The sequence below is a fragment of the Typha angustifolia genome, chromosome 10 (genome assembly GCF_048772165.1).
Source record: "Typha angustifolia cultivar Huaian chromosome 10, ASM4877216v1, whole genome shotgun sequence".
NCBI lineage: Eukaryota > Viridiplantae > Streptophyta > Magnoliopsida > Poales > Typhaceae > Typha > Typha angustifolia.
Window position 1 is genome coordinate 3,196,186 of NC_133248.1, and position 20,519 is coordinate 3,216,704.

Genomic DNA, 20,519 nt, shown 5'->3' on the forward strand with positions numbered 1-20,519 from the left:
ATATATTTAATTAACTATCATTTCAATCATTCACTCCCTCTCTGCTCTCCTCACCCATACAGTATGAAGGGTATTATGGTCATTTGACATAAAATCTCTTAAATTCAGTCTTTTTTGATGTCACATTAAGTTTAACTATGACAACATTAAACCGGTTGATAATGAAACACCAAATTTTTCTAAACTGGTTTAGGCTACCTTATTCAAGTTTAAAAAATGAGAGTAGCTAACGAAGTTTAGGAGTTAAAACTACATTCAGATGCTACCTTAAGTATAAACAATCTTGTTGTTGCTGCAGAGACTGAGATCTTAATTTCATTATCAATATCTAATAATAAGCAATTACAAATTTATAAGTACTTAATGTCATGTACTTCATTTGTAATGGATGGTCAAAGATAATAATGATCATGTAATTGGTGCTTTCTGAGAAGTGCATGTCACGATATGAGTGTCATAACCCCCAATTGCTATTACTAGTGCTTGGTACTAGTATATAGATTTGATAATTTTTTTTTGCTAAAATTAGATTTTGGTTCTCTTAACTGTGTGTTTTTGCAAAGGGTGCATTCCATCCATCTCAACTCATCACAGAGATCGAGAGGCATATTATGCTATGTGATTTTATGGATGTACAACTATGTTGCAATGCCTGTCGTGGATGTCTATGATGTACATATGCTTCATAGTAGCACTAAGAATTCTTAAGTGTGTTAGGTCAATTTAGTTAGTATCTATGGTTGCATTTGTGTGTGCTGTATGTTGCATGAATGACTTAAATTTCCTAAAGTGAATAACTTGGTTCTTCTTAACTGGTATTACACCACATGTTGGATATTTGAGAGTGACTTATGGCAATCAATCTACAAAAGTTAACTATGAAAGTTAAACTTATGGCAATCTTTTTTTAATTATGATTGTCACCCCAGTTTTGAGAATTTTGTAACCTGATCTTATATTTAATTTAACACTCTATTGTTACTTTGACTTACTGCTATTAACCTTTGTCTATGGTTTATGTAACTCAACTGACTATATTATTTAAATACCCTTATAAAATTTCTGAAATATTTCTAAGCTATAAGCCTATATCCCACCCTAGCCAACTCAACCAAATTAAAAACCTTTTCCTAGATCTATCACCTTACCCTACCCTACTGAATCAAAACCCTCTTCATTATCTGATCTCTTTTTCCAAATCATAGTTTAATTTTTTCCCCAAACCAAATCCATATGCCACTGAAATGGAAAGTATGGCATAATCATGAATGCTGTGTTTTCTTACTATGCATCTTTTGACCTAAGTGCACGTATTTCTTTTTGATGATTCATTAATCGGAAATCTCTGTTCAAGTCATCAGTATGATTTGTTTGTTTGCTGCTGAAATTGACTTATTTGGCATATAGGAGTTTCAAACTTCTTCATATTAGATGGGCTCGTTTATTTTGTAATTGCCAACTTAAGCATCTGAAGCTGGGTAACAAAAAGGTGAAAACATAGTCCCAAAACTTGCTGAGATGGTCTTCTGGTACATTTCAACAAGGAAAAGCTGCAATCACTAGAGTTATCTTAGTTAGGATCAAGTATCTTAATGTCACAACTTGAGTAGCTTCTCAATTGAAAACTTTTCATTATGGGATACCCTGACTAGTGAACTTCTGATGGAGCTAGGAAAATCTTGTAGTTCTACATAATACTTGTCTTTTTGTTCACCACTTGGATGCGTTGCTCCTTTTGATCAAACCAAAAGTAGAACAGGGGATTTGGCATTCCTTTTGGTAGATTAGTTAAAGAATAAAGAAAACTGTGTGGATCTGGCTCAGTGGATTGTGAGTCAGACTCCATCTCAATATTTGGTTGTATGTTTTCTATATGTAAGAAGGAACTGTTGGTGTAATAAATGTAGTTCTACATATGCTTGTTTACATGTACTTAGTTGCAATAGTATGTTTTAAATCAATTTGTATTAATGGTATGGTTTTTGTGTTTATAGCTGAGTACCATATTTGTAAATATACACTTCTAAGTTTGTATTTAATGTGTACCCCTTAACCTTTGTTATGTGCATGGATACCTCTCATGTTACATTTTGACACCTAACTTAAAATTTGAGGTGTACGCCTGCAAAATCCATGTATAGGCAGGTATGAACACAAATAAGAAATTTTAGAATGCAATATATGAAAAAAGATCCTAATTATTTCTACTAATAATATGACAATATATTGATGATTTCGTGAATACTATTTTATCTAGGGCTTATTTCTGTTCATAATGTCTTTTATATTTGCTATTCTATTAATATGAATGGTAAATTCTACAGTATTTATCAGGCAATTTTTTAATTAAAATTAAGTTAGATTTTAGTGGCGAGCCATGTTCCTGGTTTACTGCTTTTTAAAGCTCCATATATGTTTTAAGAGATGAATATTGCTTGCACTGGTACCTCCTTTTTTCCAGTTTAAACATTTTACAATTCAAAAACTTGGTGAATAAGAATTCAGCTATTAAAACTGAAATTTGTACTCATTTGAGCCAGAGTAGATAAATTTATATGTGATGGAGAGCATCATTTTTGTTCAGAAAGTAGCAATTTCACTAGTTAATGTCTCTTTAATGAAGGATACTTCTTTTTACTTTTACTCACAAGCCTCAACTTTGGCAATTGTTTTGAAGTTTCCTCTGCTGCTCTTACGGGCTCCCATTGTCTGTTTTCTTTACTTAATGTTTCATGCTATGATGTTCCTTTGCAGTCATGAGCTTTCTCTGCAGTGAATCTTAATGAATAGTAGGTAGGACTATAGCAGAAGCAGTTGATGTTGTAAAGCGTCATTATTGTTCTCAAGACAATGATTGCTGGCTGTTTTCTTGCTTTCTTTGGGGCTAGGGCAACTATCCTGAAGAAGTTGCTCATAATTATTCATTTAGCATATCATACTATATATGCATATAGCAGAATGTTCATATTTAATGCTCAGATGAAAGCTAAATTTTAATAGTTTTGTTTCCATCGATGTGCATTAATTCCCTTGTTTGTAGGTGTAAAAAGTACCCTTCAATGGAGTTAAGAGGTCTTTTTCAGTATCTTGTTAACCAGTTGAAGAAGGGCTCGGGTATTGAGCTTGTTTTGCTGGAGGTATCTTTAGAATTTTAGATGCTTTTTTGTCCATTGTCTTGTAATTAATAATTATGTATCAATATGTGTTTCCAATTTGGTGAACGATGCAGGAACTTATTCAGCAAATGGCAAATGTACAGTACACTGAAAACATGACTGAGGAACAGCTTGATTCTATGTCTGGAAGTGAGACTTTGCGATATCAAGCTACACTCTTTGGGATGACAAGAAATAATAAGGTGCAAAACCAGGCTTTTCTGCCTTCTGTTCACATTCCTTGTTTTAGATGAGCATATACCCTGGAGTATGGCATAAATCCTGATAACATGCAATTTGGACATATGTTTTCATTATCCAGAAAATGGTATATGAGGCTTTTGGCATGTTTACCAAACCTTTTTCCCTTTATATGTTGAGCATACTTCACTTCAATAATTTTATAAGTACAAGAGACTTTCAAATGCTTTTCTTTCTTCATGCATCGCTATCTATGTCTACTACTCGAGCAACACTCATTCTCCATCCCACCTCACCTTTGAATGAAACACTCGGCAGGTAAGGGGGGAAAAATTCTCTGCACTTTTTACCTCATCCACTTTCTTGTTGTTCCATCATCTTTGTTATTGGCATGCTGAAAGGGAAGTTTAAAGATTTGCTCCCTGTCGTCCTAAATCATGGATTACATAATGCACTCCAGGCCATACCACGTTTTGTATGTCGGCACGTTGCTGTACCAACAAGTTGCTGATACACTTTATGATGATAGCACTTAAAACCTTGAACATTTTGAGTGAGTGGAGATGTCTCTCCTCTTGCCTTTTTTGCTTTAACGAATTTGTCACCAAATTGTGGATGTTTTGATCTTAGGGTCTTAACTTATCTTTGAATTTTATTGGTTTCTTTGTGGATTTCTTTTAGCTATTTTTGTGCTCTATGACCTCATACCTCATGTTATTGAGAATTCTTGGATTTTGAATTTATGAAATACGAACAACAATCATGGATTGCTATCTTGGTCGGCACGGATTGATACATTTGGTGCCAACAAACTATTGGCAACAATACAGTGGAGTATCTTGAACATATACTACTTTTGAGGGACATGATTTAGGGTCTTTCTCTCTCCCCTAAAGCTTGATCTACATGAATTTTATTTCAAAGTTTAGAAATCAAAAAGGAATTTCGGTTTGCCCCCAGTTATTTGCCCCAAGTTAAGAAACCCAAGGAAAATTAGGGAAACATATCAAATGAGAATCCGATTGGTGTAGAATTTAAGTATATCTACCGCTATTCATAATAAATTGCACGTGTTACACAATATATAGTGCTGAAAGACGTTAAATTAGCCTCTGAAACCTATTTCAAGGCCCTAAAATGATTTAAGATTGTATTTCAAGTGCTCAGTGTGTCACGATATGTGCGGTGTCGAGCCCAGGTTGACATGCTCTGTGCTTGTGTCACAACAATCACCAATAAATATTTGATGCCTCCTGAATATTAGATTCATTACATTCATTTACAACTACATATGAATACTATATACATGGATATAGTATATCAGCTGAGCCATCTCCATTCCACTCTCGCTCTCTCACCTACCAAAACTCTTATTGTATTTGCTATATAAAATAGTTATTTGGAGCTATAAGATCTTCATCTTTCTGTCCTTTCATGTCTAATCCCTTAGATATGCATGTGGTTGAGGTTTATTGTGGGTCATCAAATGGTTCTATGGATGGGGGGCCCAGAAATGATTAGGTGTTGTACCCTGCATACAAAATCTTGCTGTAATTATGTGGTGAATGCAAGACACCAAAAGAGATTCAAAGTAACCCAAAAATTTTGCATCTTGTTATTAGTGAGTTGAGTAATGGTGACCTAAATAAACTTCAAGCAATATATCTGAGAAAAACGTGGGCCTTTTCTGATACATGATAGAGATTATCTTTGGTATATGATCAATTGATAATTTTGATATATGAACATTTGCTAATCTTTGTTTGCTTCTTTCAGTGCTGTTCTTTTGCCTTTGGTTTTTTGCTCGTTTGCTAATATTGTTATTCTAAATCCTCCTGGCCTGTAACCAATTTAGTCTATCTTTGGATGCTATGCATGAAAATATCATCTAAAGGACTGGCATTGTCATGTGATTATGATATTGTTTGGAAGAGTCATTTCAAAAATGAGGTGCTATTACATTTCTTTGACTTGTGTTCTGTTTGATCAGTGATATTAAGTTTATGAGATGCTGTGGCTTTTATCATTATTGCATTGCCATTTAGCTTCAGTATGTAAGGATAGCATGGAGTAAGTATCTTTGTACAGCAGAAAGTGTAAGTATTGCTCAAGTATAATTGGTTATTTTTCTTTGCAGGTATTGAGTAAATCTACCAACAGATTAAGGGACTCCTTACTTCCAAAAGAAGAACCTAATCTGGCAATTCCTCTTTTATTGCTGATAGCTCAGCATCGCTCCATGTAAGGCAATAGACTTCTCTGCAGTTTACAGATTTCTGGTGATATTGCTATTCTCCTTAGCAGTTATGATTGTGTTGTACTGGTTGCTTGTACATATTTATGTGCAGCAATGCATTTGTATGTGGTACTGCAGTGCATAAAGTTAGTGCTTCGTTGCAAGGCAAATATTGTGAGTCAAAATATAGGGTGTACATATGCATGATTTCATCTGATTTCGGTGGATATGCAACTTTCATACAGATCATGGCTCTCCTGAATTTGGCCGCAAGCACAGAAGTTAACTATTGGAACAACTTATAGATTCTTTGAATTATTGTAAGCCTTGTTAATTGGACAGTTAAAATGTAATTTAAAATGTTATCAGGGTATTGAATGACCAACCTATCAATGTTGTTGTAGAGAACTAGAGATAATGCTATCAGGTTTCTTTGCATACATTTATGAGCCTGATTCATATGATTGCAATTTGTCTCAGGGTTGTCATAAATGCGGATGCACCACATATTAAAATGGTCAGCGAGCAGTTTGACAGATGTCATGGTACACTTCTTCAATATGTTGACTTTCTCTATAGTGCAATATCTCCGTCTACAGCATATGCTCAACTGATTCCCCCTCTGGAAGACCTTGTGCATAAGTACCATCTTGAACCAGAGGTAGTATTTAAGAGAATCCAATCTCCTTTGCTTGTTCTTTTTTCCTGTAAATGAAATAGTTTTAATAGCGGACCTTTCTAATTGTGTTTGAGACTTTTTGAGTCTCTAAGACCTAGATTTCAAGTGGATCAGATGTCATGTGCTTCTTCTACAATTTGACCTTCTAATAAAATCATAATTTATTCCAGGTAGCTTTCCTTATATACCGACCTGTAATGAGGCTCTTCAGAAGCACAACTGTCGCTGAAATTTGTTGGCCTCTCGACATTATCAAAGATCTTAACGTTCCATGTATTGACAATGAAGCAGAATCCTCAACTTCGTCAAGTGATATTGTTTTGCCCCTTGATTCGACCCAGAAGCCAGTCATGTAAGTTGGCTTTATAGTCATTATAGTAGATTTTTTCTTGCTTGAATTTAATCACATTATCTATGGCCTTCCGTTGTGACATTCCCCATTTCCAGTTTCTCTTTGTCATGTCTGTGTTTCTTTCTCAGAGTTGACCTCTTCCAGTTTGCTTCATGCTTATTTCATTAATAGGCCAGTGATTTCCACATTTTATATGCGTCCTTGTTGATACAGGTGGTCTGACCTTCTTAGTACAGTACGCACAATGCTGCCTTCTAAAGCTTGGAATAGCCTTTCCCCTGATCTATATGCCACCTTTTGGGGCCTAACACTTTATGATCTCTATGTCCCTAAATTTCGCTATGAATCTGAGATCGCGAAGCAGCATGCTGCTATTAAATCATTGGAAGAACTTTCTGACAACTCAAGTATTGCAATAACAAAACGTAAGAAGGACAAAGAAAGGATTCAGGAGCTACTTGATAGGTTGATTGCTGAGTTTCAAAAGCAAGAGCAACATGTTGCATCAGTGCGTCGAAGGCTTAGTCATGAAAAGGACAAGTGGCTAAGTTCTTGTCCAGATACATTGAAGATTAATATGGAGTTTCTTCAGCGTTGTATATTCCCTCGCTGTGTTTTCAGCATGCCAGATGCTGTATATTGCGCTATGTTTGTGCATACTCTACATTCACTTGGGACACCATTTTTCAATACAGTTAACCACATCGATGTTCTTATTTGCAAAACCCTACAGCCCATGATCTGTAGTTGCACTGAATTTGAAGCTGGCAGACTTGGAAGATTTCTGTATGAGACATTGAAGATGGCCTATCATTGGAAGGTATCTTGTGACTTTTTTCATTTTTTTAAGCAATGAAGGTATCTTATGACTTGATTTGTACCTACCGATTTCTGTCACTCATGGTGTTTATTACATCTAATTCTGAAAGCATAAATTCATGAAAGGAATTTCTATCACTGTGATTTTTCAAATGCTTCCATTTACAGAGTGACGAGTCTATTTATGAACGAGAATGTGGAAACATGCCTGGCTTTGCTGTATATTACAGATACCCAAATAGTCAACGTGTAGCTTATGGCCAGTTTATCAAGGTACATTCTTCTCCATTATATCGAGAACATAAAATCTATTTTGCACTTCTATAATAATATAATATTATCATCACCTAGTTTAACTTATACTATAAAATATACATATGTGGTTCCTTAACTTCATTGCATAGAGCGCATTATGATTGGGTCTTAGGCACAATAGAAGCTTATATTAGCGACTTGTAAGAGTGACCTCACATTATGGGTTGCAGTTTATTGAAAAGCAAAATTCATGGCTGGCTCTCGCAAACAGTGTATGCGATGGGTGGAAGGCTGTCCGATTGCTTTGTCTCTTTTGGCCTGCTTTTGCTACTGGTGATCCTAGTAGGACACCTTTGCAGGAGTTGGAAGTTGGATCGAGCAAACTTGTGGGTTTGGTCGATATTGGATTAGTTAAAAAAATCACTTTTCAAGCCCTAATTCTCCATTCCCATTGTTTGAGCCCTAAGTCTCCATCTCTCTCTCCCTCCTTTGGTGGTGATTAGTGGTAGCGAGCTCTCTCACCTGTATGTGCTTCTCTCCTTTCACTTTTTCACTCACTCTCACTCTCACTCTCACCACCCCATTTACAGCCACTGTCGCCTCCTCACAATCTCACTCCCTCTCTCTCACTCATTCTCACTTCTTACAGTCTCACTCCCTCTCTCACCCTCACCGAGTCCACCCCACCTATACCCACCCTTCCATGGTCCCTTCCTTTTCCTTGCTCTTTCCCTCTGAACAGTGTTATGGAAGATTAGGTGTTATATTTTTGGATTAATTATACTTAGTCCCTCTAAACTATCACTGATTTTTACATGTATCTTCTCAACTTCTTTTTACATCTACCCCATAATTTAAGAAATTTTTAGGGAGTGTATGTGGAAACTATGATAGTTCAAGGGAGGTAAGTAATAGGTTTTTCTGCTGATTATTTTTTCTGTTTACTATTTATTAATTACTGTTTGTGATTGGTGATTACTGTTTGGTGTTTTCTAGTATGTATGTTTAAGCTTAACAAACATGTTTAGTGAACTACTGTTTGTGATTAGTGATTTGGGTTTTTGATTAGCAAACAGTAATCACTAATCACAACCTTAAATTTTTTATATGTACTGTATTAGTACATATTATATAATATACAATTATTTTTATTTTTTTATATAGTAAAAATGCCAGACTGCATATTGCCCATGCGCTATGTCATGGGCTGACTGCCTGCATACTGCGGGCAACTTTCAAAACATTGATGGATAAGTATAACCTGGTCAAGCCTGAAATGCATTTAGCTAGCAACTTGAGGACTTGGACATTAAAAATAATATTTTTGTTTTTGCTCTAATTTTGGCTGGTGATTACTTCATGATTAATTATATGAGTTATCACTTGCATTAGTATACTTGAAACTCTAGAATGATTTTTGTCACATCATAATTTCTTTTACTAAACTAAAATTATATGCAAATTTTTTTCCTTTGTTTTCTTTTATCCTTTTACTCCTCTTTTGCTGTATTCTTAAATTTTAGGGTTAATTACACTTTACTTTTTTGTGGTTTGACCTAATTGCATGGAATCCCTCTATATTTTCAACTTAAGTACTTAACCTCTATGTGGTCTAAATGAAAGTGCAATAATTTCATTTTCTATCATATTTGATTAAATCATATGTTGAATTTGAAAATTCCTGTTAGAGATCGTTTTTAGGAATTGGATAAGCTCCCCTTAAATTTACCATATCTAAAGGATCTTAACTGTATTTCATATGTGTATGCAGTATGCACTGCCACCCACCTACATAGGTATTATGCTGCACTTGGCTAGCCGTATGTGAATGGTGCCATTTAGAAAATCATAGGTTATATACATAAAAGTTCTAGGCTTGATCATTTGAGGACCCTGTAGGTTCTCTAGAGCATGTCTGAACAACGGCTGCTTATTATTACCTCCTTTAAGTGGTGACTTTCTTTGGGTCCTGCCATCATACTTTTCTATAGACATTTTTGGTGAACTTATGAATGCTGATTTTGTCAAAAAGGATAAATTGGATTAAATGTTTATCAGAAAATCTCATTTCCTATGACACTATGTACTAAAAGTTAATGGGTAACCTTTATCCACAAGCTTTGGACATTGAAAAGATGGTAACATTTTCCACTTGGAGTATAATTAACTAAATATCTGGTGGGTAGCGCCTCTCACTACTTATCGACTTTAGGGATCTATTTGTTTTATTTTACATACATCCACATATTGATATGTTAGATTATAGTATTGTGTAAGTTGATCATGCAATAAAAGTCATCACTTTAATCTTTAGGACATTAAGCAAGACAATTCTTGCTGGTATATATTTATTTAAGCAAGAAATGAACAAAATTGTTTCTGGTGGTATCTTCCTTCTGAGTTTTTCCTCTTCCTGAAAAATTACTAACTTTGCTGAATATGTTTTGTGGAAGGTGCACTGGAAATGGAGTGGAAGAATTACCAGGTTGCTTGTGCAATGCTTGGAATCTACTGAATATTTGGAAATACGAAACGCACTTATTGTGTTGACAAAAATTTCTGGTGTTTTTCCTGTTATCCGTAAGAGTGGTCTTAACCTTGAAAAAAGGGTAAAGTTATACTTATCTTCATTAAATTTCAGCCTCTGATTTAAATTATTGTATATTAGTTTATCTCTGATACTTTTAGGTAGCTAAAATCAAAGGGGACGAAAGAGAAGATCTGAAAGTTTTGGCAACTGGTGTTGCTGCAGCATTGGCTGCTCGCAAGGTTAATATTATTGTTTCCAAAACATTCCCTTAACTATCTTTTTCTGTGTTTTGTTCTGACATCTTTATTCACTTAAATCCTGCAGAACTCATGGGTTTCTGAGGAAGAATTTGGCATGGGACATATTGATCTGAAACCCACAGCATCACCTGCGAAATCTCTGGCTGGTAATGTCTGGAAGTATGATATTTCTATTATCTATATTTCCCTTCTTAACATAATAGTTGAGAAACCCCACTACAGGGAATCAGTTGTTAGACACTCTGAATACAGCAAAAGATCAGATGACACGTGCAAAATCTACAGATGGTAGACCAGAAAGATCTGAAGCGAGTGTGATTTTGAAATCTGATATGACACAACAAAAGAGGAGTGGCTTATCTGCAAATGGGGCTGATAGTCAAACACATTCTTCCTCTGCGCTACTCAAGCCTTCTGGGGTTGCACGGGGTACAGATGAACCTGCAAAATTTTTTTCTGAGGAAACAGATATGAAGGTATCTTTGAAGGCTGTGGTGGAATCCGAGGTACATCCATGTGAAATGGCTTCTTTTCTTTTAGTTCTTTAATTTTGACCTCATATTACTTTCAGATCCTTTTCATAGATGACTGTAGGAGTGTAGGTTTTTGTATTAAAGTATGGGCTTGACAATCATTGAAATATAAAGAATCCAGTCTGTTCATGAATACAAGTTTTGAGATTTTGAAAGATCTTTTTTTGCCTAACATAGACCAGTCAATCTTTTAGCTTCTATTTGTTTAGACGGTTGCCATGCAGCAAATACAGTTTTCAAGCATTGAGAAACTATAGAACTAATCAAACTCAGATACTCAGACTAAGATGACCATATTGGTCATTGCATGTGTAAGCGTCTCTAAGTGTGAGAATGTGAAGTTGCTATGAGGTCCTTAGGTTCAAACTGCTCGTTAACTGTCATATCGAGGTCCTTATGACTCAATTGTGCTCTCTTTTCACACACACACACAGACAAAATATGTGTTTGACTGTCTATATTTTACAGGGAGAACTGATGGAGCGAATAAATTCCATTGATTCTCTCTCTCGTTAGTACCGATATCTTGTTATGTTCCATGGTCAATTATCTAGGAGTTATAGTTTATCTGTCTTATACAGTTCTTGAGTGGCAATTTTCAGGTTATGTTTTTATACATGTTTAGAAAGTCTCCAAATATTCTGTATTTTGATTGGGCAGGAACCTTATTTTAACCTTGAACCACCTTTGTTAAACTTTGAGAAATGTAAATCTGTGTATTAGTTTTCTCTTTCCTTCTTTAACAGAGAATTGAATTGTATTGACATGTTTACTATTCCTTTTAATGAATATGAATATCTTAACACTGTTTTAATGACAATTAAGGAGGACTTTGTTTTGGTGACATACTTAAGAGTTAAGAGCAACTTAAGTGAAAAAGGCATCTACATAATACCAAACAGGTAATTGCTGCGTTATTTTGGACCCTAACCTTATATATGGTTGTTGGTCCTGACAGACAAGGCCTCCACAAAAGCGTGGGGCACAGAATTCTCTTGGAAAGGTGCCAAAACAGGATCCTACAAAAGAAGATGGGAAGTCTGGAAAATCAATCAGAAATACAAGTCAGCAATCCTCTGCTCTTGCTGATAGGGATCTTTCGGCCCATCCACCAGAGAGTTGGCAAGACTCTAGTGTGTTCAATTCTTTAACTACTAGCAATGGTACCATAGTTTCAGCTTCAGGGAAAGTATCAGGATCCTCTTCCAGAATGATAACTTCTGCACAAGGCAATTTACCAAAATCTGATGGTGGACCTATCAAGCCTTCTGGTGATACTGTTGATTTTCCTGAGTCTAGTGCTAAAGAACAAAAGAGAACTGCTCAAGTTGAAGAACAAGATAGGTTGAGTAAACGCAGAAAGGGAAACAATGAAGGCAAGGATGCTGAGTCCATTGATACTCGAATATCAGATAAAGAACGAAATTTTGACCAAAGGTCAATGGACAAAGCTCATTTTCCAGATCATGAGAAGACTGCAAGTGATGAACAAAATTTAAATAGGCCAGAAAAGCCAAAAGATAAAACTAGTGATAAGTATGACAAAGAGCAGAGAGAAATACTAGATCGACCTGATAAGGGCCGTGGGGATGATAATCTTGAAAAATCAAGAGATAGGTCAATGGAAAGGAGAGAACGTTCTCTTGAACGGATGCAAGAGAGAACAGAGAGGAGTGTTGATAGATCCATTGATAAAGCTAGAGATGATAGAAATAAAGATGAGAGGAACAAACCTAGACATACTGAGGCTTCCGTAGATAGAACACATCCTGATGAACGTTTCCATGGACAACAAAATTTGCCTCCACCACCACCACTTCCTCCTAGTTTTGTTCCTCATTCTGTTGGTGGGAGCCGAAGAGAAGAAGAGGCCGATAGAAGAATCGGCAACCCTAGGCATATACAGCGGCTGTCTCCTAAGCATGATGAAAAAGAAAGGAGGCGTTCTGAGGAGACTGTTTTAGTATCACAGGATGATGCAAAGCGTAGAAGAGAGGATGATTTCCGTGAAAGAAAACGTGACGAACGTGATAGTGCATCAAATAAGGTAAAAACTACGTTATTTTCTGTGATGTTTTCTTTCCTTGCTGTCCATTTTACTCTATATCTTAAAAATTACTAGTGTTCTTCTGTTGCGAATATTGACATATTCTTTAAATATATGTGCATTCCTATATATTCCATTTTTCTGTTACAAGATATGTATTCCTTTTTCTTGTCAAAGTGTGACTTTTGTGCATTTGACATATGCTTTCTTCAGATTTAGAATGAACTAAGAAGAGCAAAAGAATAGCATGACTTCCTTTGCCTGATAGAATAGTTGTATATATTTCTGACTTATTGGTGTTTGTCAAATATTAGAATTATTTGGTGAAAGTGAATACTTATTGCAATTAATGATAGCATGCAATATATAAAAATATGGAAAATGCAACTCTTTTTTTTTTTCAGAATAGGAAGTGAATTGAGAGAAGTTAAGTGGTTTTACAGAAGTGAAGAATCTACTTTCCACTCTACTTTCTTCATCCAAATATTATAAAATGGTAAACTTTTAGAATGTTGTCACTTTTTTTCTCTACTTTCTATCAATTGAACACTCCATTAATAAAAGAAATAATTATTTATGGTTCTAGTCTACTTAAACACTAATATTGAGACTGCTTACAAAGTTAAATATTTGAGAGATTGTCCTTCTTCTAGTCTTGAATAGAGTTTGCAGTATCTATTCAAAAATTAGGTATCATCAGCATGTTCATGCCAAGCGTCAAAGAATTGCAAGCAATTGCCATATATGTTTGGGATAGAATAATTAGTAGTAGTCCTGGATGCTTTACATCTTCCTCAGCTAATTATAAGCTTAAGTTCGTTTGATGCTCTTATAGTGTCTGGATTGCCATATATGGAACTAAAGGATCTGATGACATTCTTCTTGCTTAGGTTACAAGTTCACCATTTGTTGTAGTTTTCTTCATTTATCTGTAAGTCCTTGTGTCATTCTTCTAATTTAGCAGACAAATTCCTACCATTAAAATATCCTCTGCCAGTTTACCCTCATGATTTTATTCAAATCTAGTTATCAGAAGGTCGATAAGATAGTTTTCAGAAAATGTTTTATGATGACAGTGTCCCAAAGTGTTGTTATAGGGCCCTTAGCTACCAAAGCATCTCTTCACCATTCTTATTTGTTTCTCATAATTTTGGAGCAGAGAGGGAGGGTGGTAAGGAGGGGTTGTTATAGGTTGAATGAATGATTTGCAGAAAGCATTACTACTTGGCTTTCTGCTAAAGAGTAGTGGTAATCTACTGACAACCTCTAACATGGAATTTTTGCAATTTTTACTGGTGGTAAATTTCATGTTTTGTATGTTAAATGTACTTTTGGGAAGTTGCTTTGATAAATAGAATTGAATGTTTTGTACATATGAATGATTCCTCCTCTAGTAAAAGATTTGAATTGTAATTTTGTCAGGTGATGTTTGAAAGCATGGTTTTGTCCTTTCCTTTTGGAACAACTTAACTGTTGTCAGTACTCTTTAGTGTGCTTGTGGCATACCATATCAGAAAGAAAGTTTGCGCTTCATAGCTTTGTGGATACTTCTTGTAACTATGTATCCTTAAAAAAATATGTAAATGTGGAACAAATCTAGCATACTTCCTATAGAGGAGTTGCTATATTTCAATGATTACTCTTAGGAAGATAAAGCATCTAAAGATGCACTAATTCCGTTCGTTTCCATCCAGGTCAGAAATGTTCTTTCTAAAGATGACCTCAAATGTTATTTCGTGAGGCATAATATATAGACTTGAACGATGCTCAAATATGGACTGCATGCCATAGTGACAACTTATGATTTACACACCGAAAACTCCTTTGCCTTTACATCTTAGTAACTATTGTCTTGTATACTATGGGGGCAAATCGTTTGATAGTTTAAGCTGTAGCTTTTCTCACAAAAGATTATGGTTCCCAAAATTGGTCAATCTTGGCCTATAATTAATCTAATGACTGGTTCCGATTTGGGATCGGCCTGTTTCAGTCATATCAAGCGAAACTTGATCAAATCGAACACTAACTTGAGTTTACTCTCTAACCTTTTTGTTACTCCGCACTAGAAACTCGAGTTAGTTTTTTTTTTCGTTATTTCTCCTCTTTTTATAACTATTTTTTTAACTCTTCTTTTCTTATTACTGCAGAATAACAATAAAGTAAGAGATCTTTTTTTTTTCACTATTTTGTAGTAATAGTTTACGAGCATAAAAATTTATCAAATTTAGATCGGAATTTATCATAATTTTGAGTGATTTTTTTATTTTAGGCTTAATATGTGACTAATTTTTATTTTTATATTTTTCTATTATTGTTTTTTACAAAATTTTCTGTATTTTTAAATAATATTTGGAATTTTACGTAATTGAAAAATAGTCCGATTTGATACGAGTGGCTGATGCAATACTATCAACAAGGCAATCATTTTTTGGCTAATCCCTATCCTGCTACTAAGTTTCGAAACCTTAGTAAGAATGCCTGCATGTGTACTTACCATAACATAGAAAGATACTATGATAATTTATTTAAATTAATTTTGTACATGAATGTCTATCAATATGTATAGCATATATCTTTTGGCTTGTTTGCACAACTATTCTAACATTGACTTGAAAGAGCTCGAACACATACATACATGTATGTGGAAATATTATGGTACTATTTGATACAATGTGTCATGTTTGTGATATGATAAGCTGTGATGTTATGAAGCATGAATAAGAATGCACCATGTAGATTCGACATGATAGATCATACATGTATTCTTGCAAACAGGGACTCAATACCTCAAGTTAGCTCATTTTCATGCTCAGTGGATCTTGAACCATCTTGATTTCGTGTCGAGAAAAGCTCGAGCCAGCTTGATTGCAGGTCAATGCAAGATCGAGTGTGGAAGTATCTGTTCTTCCTAGATGTGATGTAACTCAAGTACTTAGGACTTCTAGTGTAATACGCAGGACCTTGAGCCTGCTTTCAGCTGTGACATCTCTCTCATCTGATGCATTATGAGACCTAGGTTTAGCTTGAGTTCAAGTTGAGCTCCTATTTTAGGTCAAGCCTATCTTTACCAGCCCATTTTTCAGATCATACCAACCTCAAGGCACCTCCCTTTCATGTTGACCCAAGCCTGAGCTAGGTCAATTTGAGGTAAAGCCACGCTCAAGCAGCCTTTTCCCTTGCTTTAGTTGATCTTGGCAATGGCTCCTTATCAAGTTCAGCTCATTAGTCATTACTACCCTATTGGCATTAGTGTCCAATTTTCGTTAAGATGAAAATATCTGTGCTACGGCAGTGTTATTTGATAATATTTTAGGGATTTGAATATGAATGAGACCATGATGCTGATCCCTAACTAGCTTCAGTTGTGGGTTTTAATTTTCAACTATTACTAACAGGTTTTCTCCAAGAAATTCCAAGCTTTTAAAGATGGGTTCTCAATTTTAGTGTTGGCAAAACTATTTTAAACTGTTTTTATAGCTTCATTACTTAATTGGGTTCTGAATGGAAAAGTGTTTCTATTGTATTATACACATACCTGTTACTTTCATCCTTCTCAATTTGCATTTCTTTGTCTTCCCTTTTTTAAAATCTACTTTACACATGATTTGCTCTTTAGTATAGTCTAATGATGTCAATATATCTCTTGTTTTTAATATTACATGAAAATACTTTAAGTCATCAGCAAGGAGCACTCTAGTGGTAAGTATTGCCTTGTGTTGTAATCCCCGATTCCATGATGTGCAATGGGAGCCTTGTAAAGAAAATAGAAAATACCTCCTTTTGAAATTCTGGCTGGGCATCAAACACTTCCTTAATAAAAGAAAGAACTATATTGTTCATCTTGATTGTAACAATGAGATCCTTTTAAACTCAAACACTAAGTTTGTTTTTCTGGTTCAATATTTTAACGGATGAACATAGTGATAAGTTATGTTGCTGAAAGAATTTATTTCATCTGTACTTCTTAAGGTGTGCTACAGTTGCTTTGATCAGAAATAAATGAGTTCTCAGTATTACTTATACTGTTATTCTTTGATTCTATGGCTTGTCATAATAATATGATACTTCCGTAGCAAATTTATATTTATAAAATATATAGCCTTTTTATTTACTAATAAACAAGGTTTCAAGTATCGAAATCGGAATCGGGATCGACCATTTGAAAAAACGATACGTATCGGCCGTATCGGTGGTATCGTAGTATCGGCCATCTGTATCGGCCTGTATTTTAAAATACAGAAAAATTCTTAATTTTTTAGAAAAATAATAATAAGATATAAATATAAATTATTCATAGATAAAGTTTAAAAGCCAAAAAATAAATACTATTTTCTTAATTTCTATTTTTCTCCCTTTCTACCACTCACTCTCTCCCACACAAATTAAAAAAAAATTTTACCTTCTCTCCACTAATTCTCTTTTTTATCAAACTCTCACTCTCACTAACTCTCTCTTATCAAACTCTCTCCCTAATTTACTCTCCCCTACTAATTCTCTTCTTTAAAAACTCTCCCTCTTCCTCACCGACTACCACCTCTTTCCCTCTTTAACATAGTTTTTTAATTTTTGTTTTTTCTCCATCTCTCTCTCTCTCTCCTCTTCCCCTCTCTCTCTTCTTCCCTCTCCTTTTTATTGTTGCAACCCACAAACTCTATCTTTTTCTCCCTCTCTCTCTCTCTCCTCTTTTTCCCTCTCTTGCTCCATCTCTCTCTCTCTCTCTCTTTCCCTCTCTCTCTTCCTCCCTCTCTTTCCCTCTCTTGCTCCCAATCTTTCTCTCTTTCCCCTTTCTTTCTCTCTTACCCATGCTCGTCTCGGGCGGGATCGGTCGATACAGCTGATTTCGGCCAGGGATTGGCCGACCCCGATTCGTTTCGGCCGATTTCACTCTGGATCGGCCGAAACTAGGAACCATGCTAATAAATGATGTTTCCTTTTCCTTGCTTGTAAGATGGCAAAGTTAATATTATTTGTAGCTGAAGCTTCAAGTACGTAGTTTTTGGTCTTTTTTGAATCTTCGTAAGTTGGCTGTGTAACTTGATTTATTTGTTGACATCTATACATAAAGAAAGTAGACCATATGTCTCCGTTCATGAATATCTTGTTAATCTTTCTTAATTCTACTCTAGGTGGATGATAGGGACAGAGATAAAGGAAACTTATCAAAGGAAGACACTGATCCTAATGCAGCTTCCAAGCGGCGAAAGCTCAAAAGAGACCAGCCTTCATCTTCTGAAGCGGGTGGAGAATATTCACCCATTATTCTACCTTCTCATGGAGCGGGTATTTCCCAATCATTTGATTCAAGAGAAAGAGGAGAGAGGAAGGGGGTCATGGTGCAGCATCGAGCTGCTTACATGGATGAAGCACCTAGGATGCACAGTAAGGAAGCGGTGAGCAAGATCAATCGTCGAGAGACAGACCAGTATCCTCAATTGCTTGAATTACCACTCTGATGTTTTATTCTGTTATGTTATTTTCTTTAAATCTTTCATATTCATCTATTTTTCTGATATCACGTTATTGATTTATGTTATATGCAATACCTTAATTTCCTGTACTCCATGGTATGCAGAGATTCCGACAATTATAGTGGAGTACATTGTGCTGACATGTTGCTATATGATAGTGATATTAAAGGCCATGACTAATCTCTAGGTCGATAACATATTGTTTTACTCACTGTGTTAGTTCATGAGGCTTTTGTGTTCTTACTATCCTATCTTTGTTCAGTTTGGTAAGTTTGTTACTGCGAGAAAAACAAAATGAAAAATCCTCTAGAACTTTTATCAGTAGAATATGCTAATATGAGGTTGAGATAAATAGTTCCTTTTTGTTTCTACTAGAGTTCTCTTCTGCATAGACAAGGTTAATTATAATTTGTCCAACAACTATACAATTGTAATATGCCATTCTTGACAAAGAAGGAAGTTGGTGTTGGTTAAGTTTTATTTTCGACAACCTTAATATTAAATTTGCAATGCTAGTTCTATGACTCAGAGAGGCTTTCCAGGACACTTACTGAAGCTGATCTAAAATTTGAGCTTAGCATTGATATGAATTTGTTTTGCATATCTTGTTGCATCAAGTTTTGAATTCCTATGTTCCTTCCATTTAATAGTATTTAATAATATATATTTTACCTCTTTGTATTGATGTCTAAAATTATTTTACCCTCTAGGTAATTTTTGTATCAAATTGGTTCTTGTACTTATGACTAAAGTGAAACTGCTAAACTTTTCGTCCCATTAACAAAGCCCCACTAGGTTACCAAAATGCTCCTGTTATTTGTTAGACAAACTGATTAGATAGAAGAGTAATCTGGACATTTGGGTAATTTGTTATATTTGATATCGAGGGGGCATTTTGATAATTTCAGTAGACTCCATTTATTTGAACTAAGATTCTAACAATTTCATTTTAGTCAGAAGTAGAGGGATTAATTTGATATATAGAATTGTATAGAGGGTTTGGGTATAAGTATAAAGAATAAAATATATTTAACCTAATAATTTTTCTCCATTATTTGGAGTAAGGATTTTTTAAAACCGATGATAATTTTCTTCTTTGTGTTTGATTCTGCACTTATATATATAGAGTTTGTGCCCTTAACCAGTCAAAATTACAGAGCCCATGAAAGAGAGTGGGAAGAAGACAAACGTCAGAGAACTGAAGCAAAAAGGAAGCATCGAAAGTAGGTATTAGTGTAGCAGGGATTTTCTTTTGGCAGACCAGATGTCATCAGACACCAAGCATTACTGGCTTTAACAACCAAGAGCAGCCGCCTTCAGTTCTTTACAATTAGATTCTCTGTAGAGATGCATGATAATGGTTTGAAAACCAAGTCTATTACAGCTCTCAGTGGAGTTTGTTAACGGCTTAAACTCTACAATTGAGGCGTAGCTGTTCAAGGGTATGATGTAAGCAGCTCCCAGAGCTTCAATGTATCAGAACACAGAGAGGCTTGTAACGCCATCCAGGTCAAGATGTCCATCTGTAATTACATAATGTAATTTTGTTTTTCTTTTCAGATAAAAAGTGGGTTTAGCCCAGTTAGACTGATTAGGTAAATTACATAAATTTTGATATGTAAACGAAGTCATTGTGTTTGTAAACTCATACTTACCCTTGTCTGTGGTTTTTTATTTCATTGTGATCCTTCAATTTGTCAACTGCTGTACAGGTGTGATCCATTCTTATCCAAATGAGAAGTCATTCAAAATAAATGATTCTAGCTATTCTGTTAAGACTGTTCCCAGACAGGATGAGCTGAAAGATTTTTATTTTGTTTTTATTTTTTTTGAACTCTCTGCGAAGATTTCCCGTTCCAGTATTTTGTGGAATTTATTATCCACGTGGATTATTTATCTTCAAGCACTGAATTATATCTAGGGATAAGATATTTTTCTTTTATCTCATGTTATACAAAGTTATTAGTTGTCTAGTTCTGTCTGA

The 20,519-nt window shown here is 35.1% G+C and overlaps 1 protein-coding gene across 1 annotated transcript in view; it reads left to right on the forward strand.

Moving 5' to 3' along the window:
- Positions 1-20,311, forward strand: part of LOC140768506 (THO complex subunit 2) — a 40,759-nt gene extending 20,448 nt beyond the window's left edge. Inside the window, exons 20-33 of the mRNA XM_073108800.1 lie at positions 3,041-3,137; positions 3,230-3,358; positions 5,494-5,597; positions 6,073-6,253; positions 6,442-6,623; positions 6,837-7,443; positions 7,611-7,715; positions 10,151-10,306; positions 10,386-10,466; positions 10,552-10,633; positions 10,710-10,993; positions 11,979-13,067; positions 18,194-18,489; positions 19,693-20,311. Coding sequence (XP_072964901.1) covers positions 3,041-3,137; positions 3,230-3,358; positions 5,494-5,597; positions 6,073-6,253; positions 6,442-6,623; positions 6,837-7,443; positions 7,611-7,715; positions 10,151-10,306; positions 10,386-10,466; positions 10,552-10,633; positions 10,710-10,993; positions 11,979-13,067; positions 18,194-18,489; positions 19,693-19,762 — 3,463 coding nt within the window. The 3' untranslated portion in view covers positions 19,763-20,311. The remainder of the gene's footprint in view (positions 1-3,040; positions 3,138-3,229; positions 3,359-5,493; positions 5,598-6,072; positions 6,254-6,441; positions 6,624-6,836; positions 7,444-7,610; positions 7,716-10,150; positions 10,307-10,385; positions 10,467-10,551; positions 10,634-10,709; positions 10,994-11,978; positions 13,068-18,193; positions 18,490-19,692) is intronic.
- The last annotated feature ends 208 nt before the right edge of the window (positions 20,312-20,519 follow it).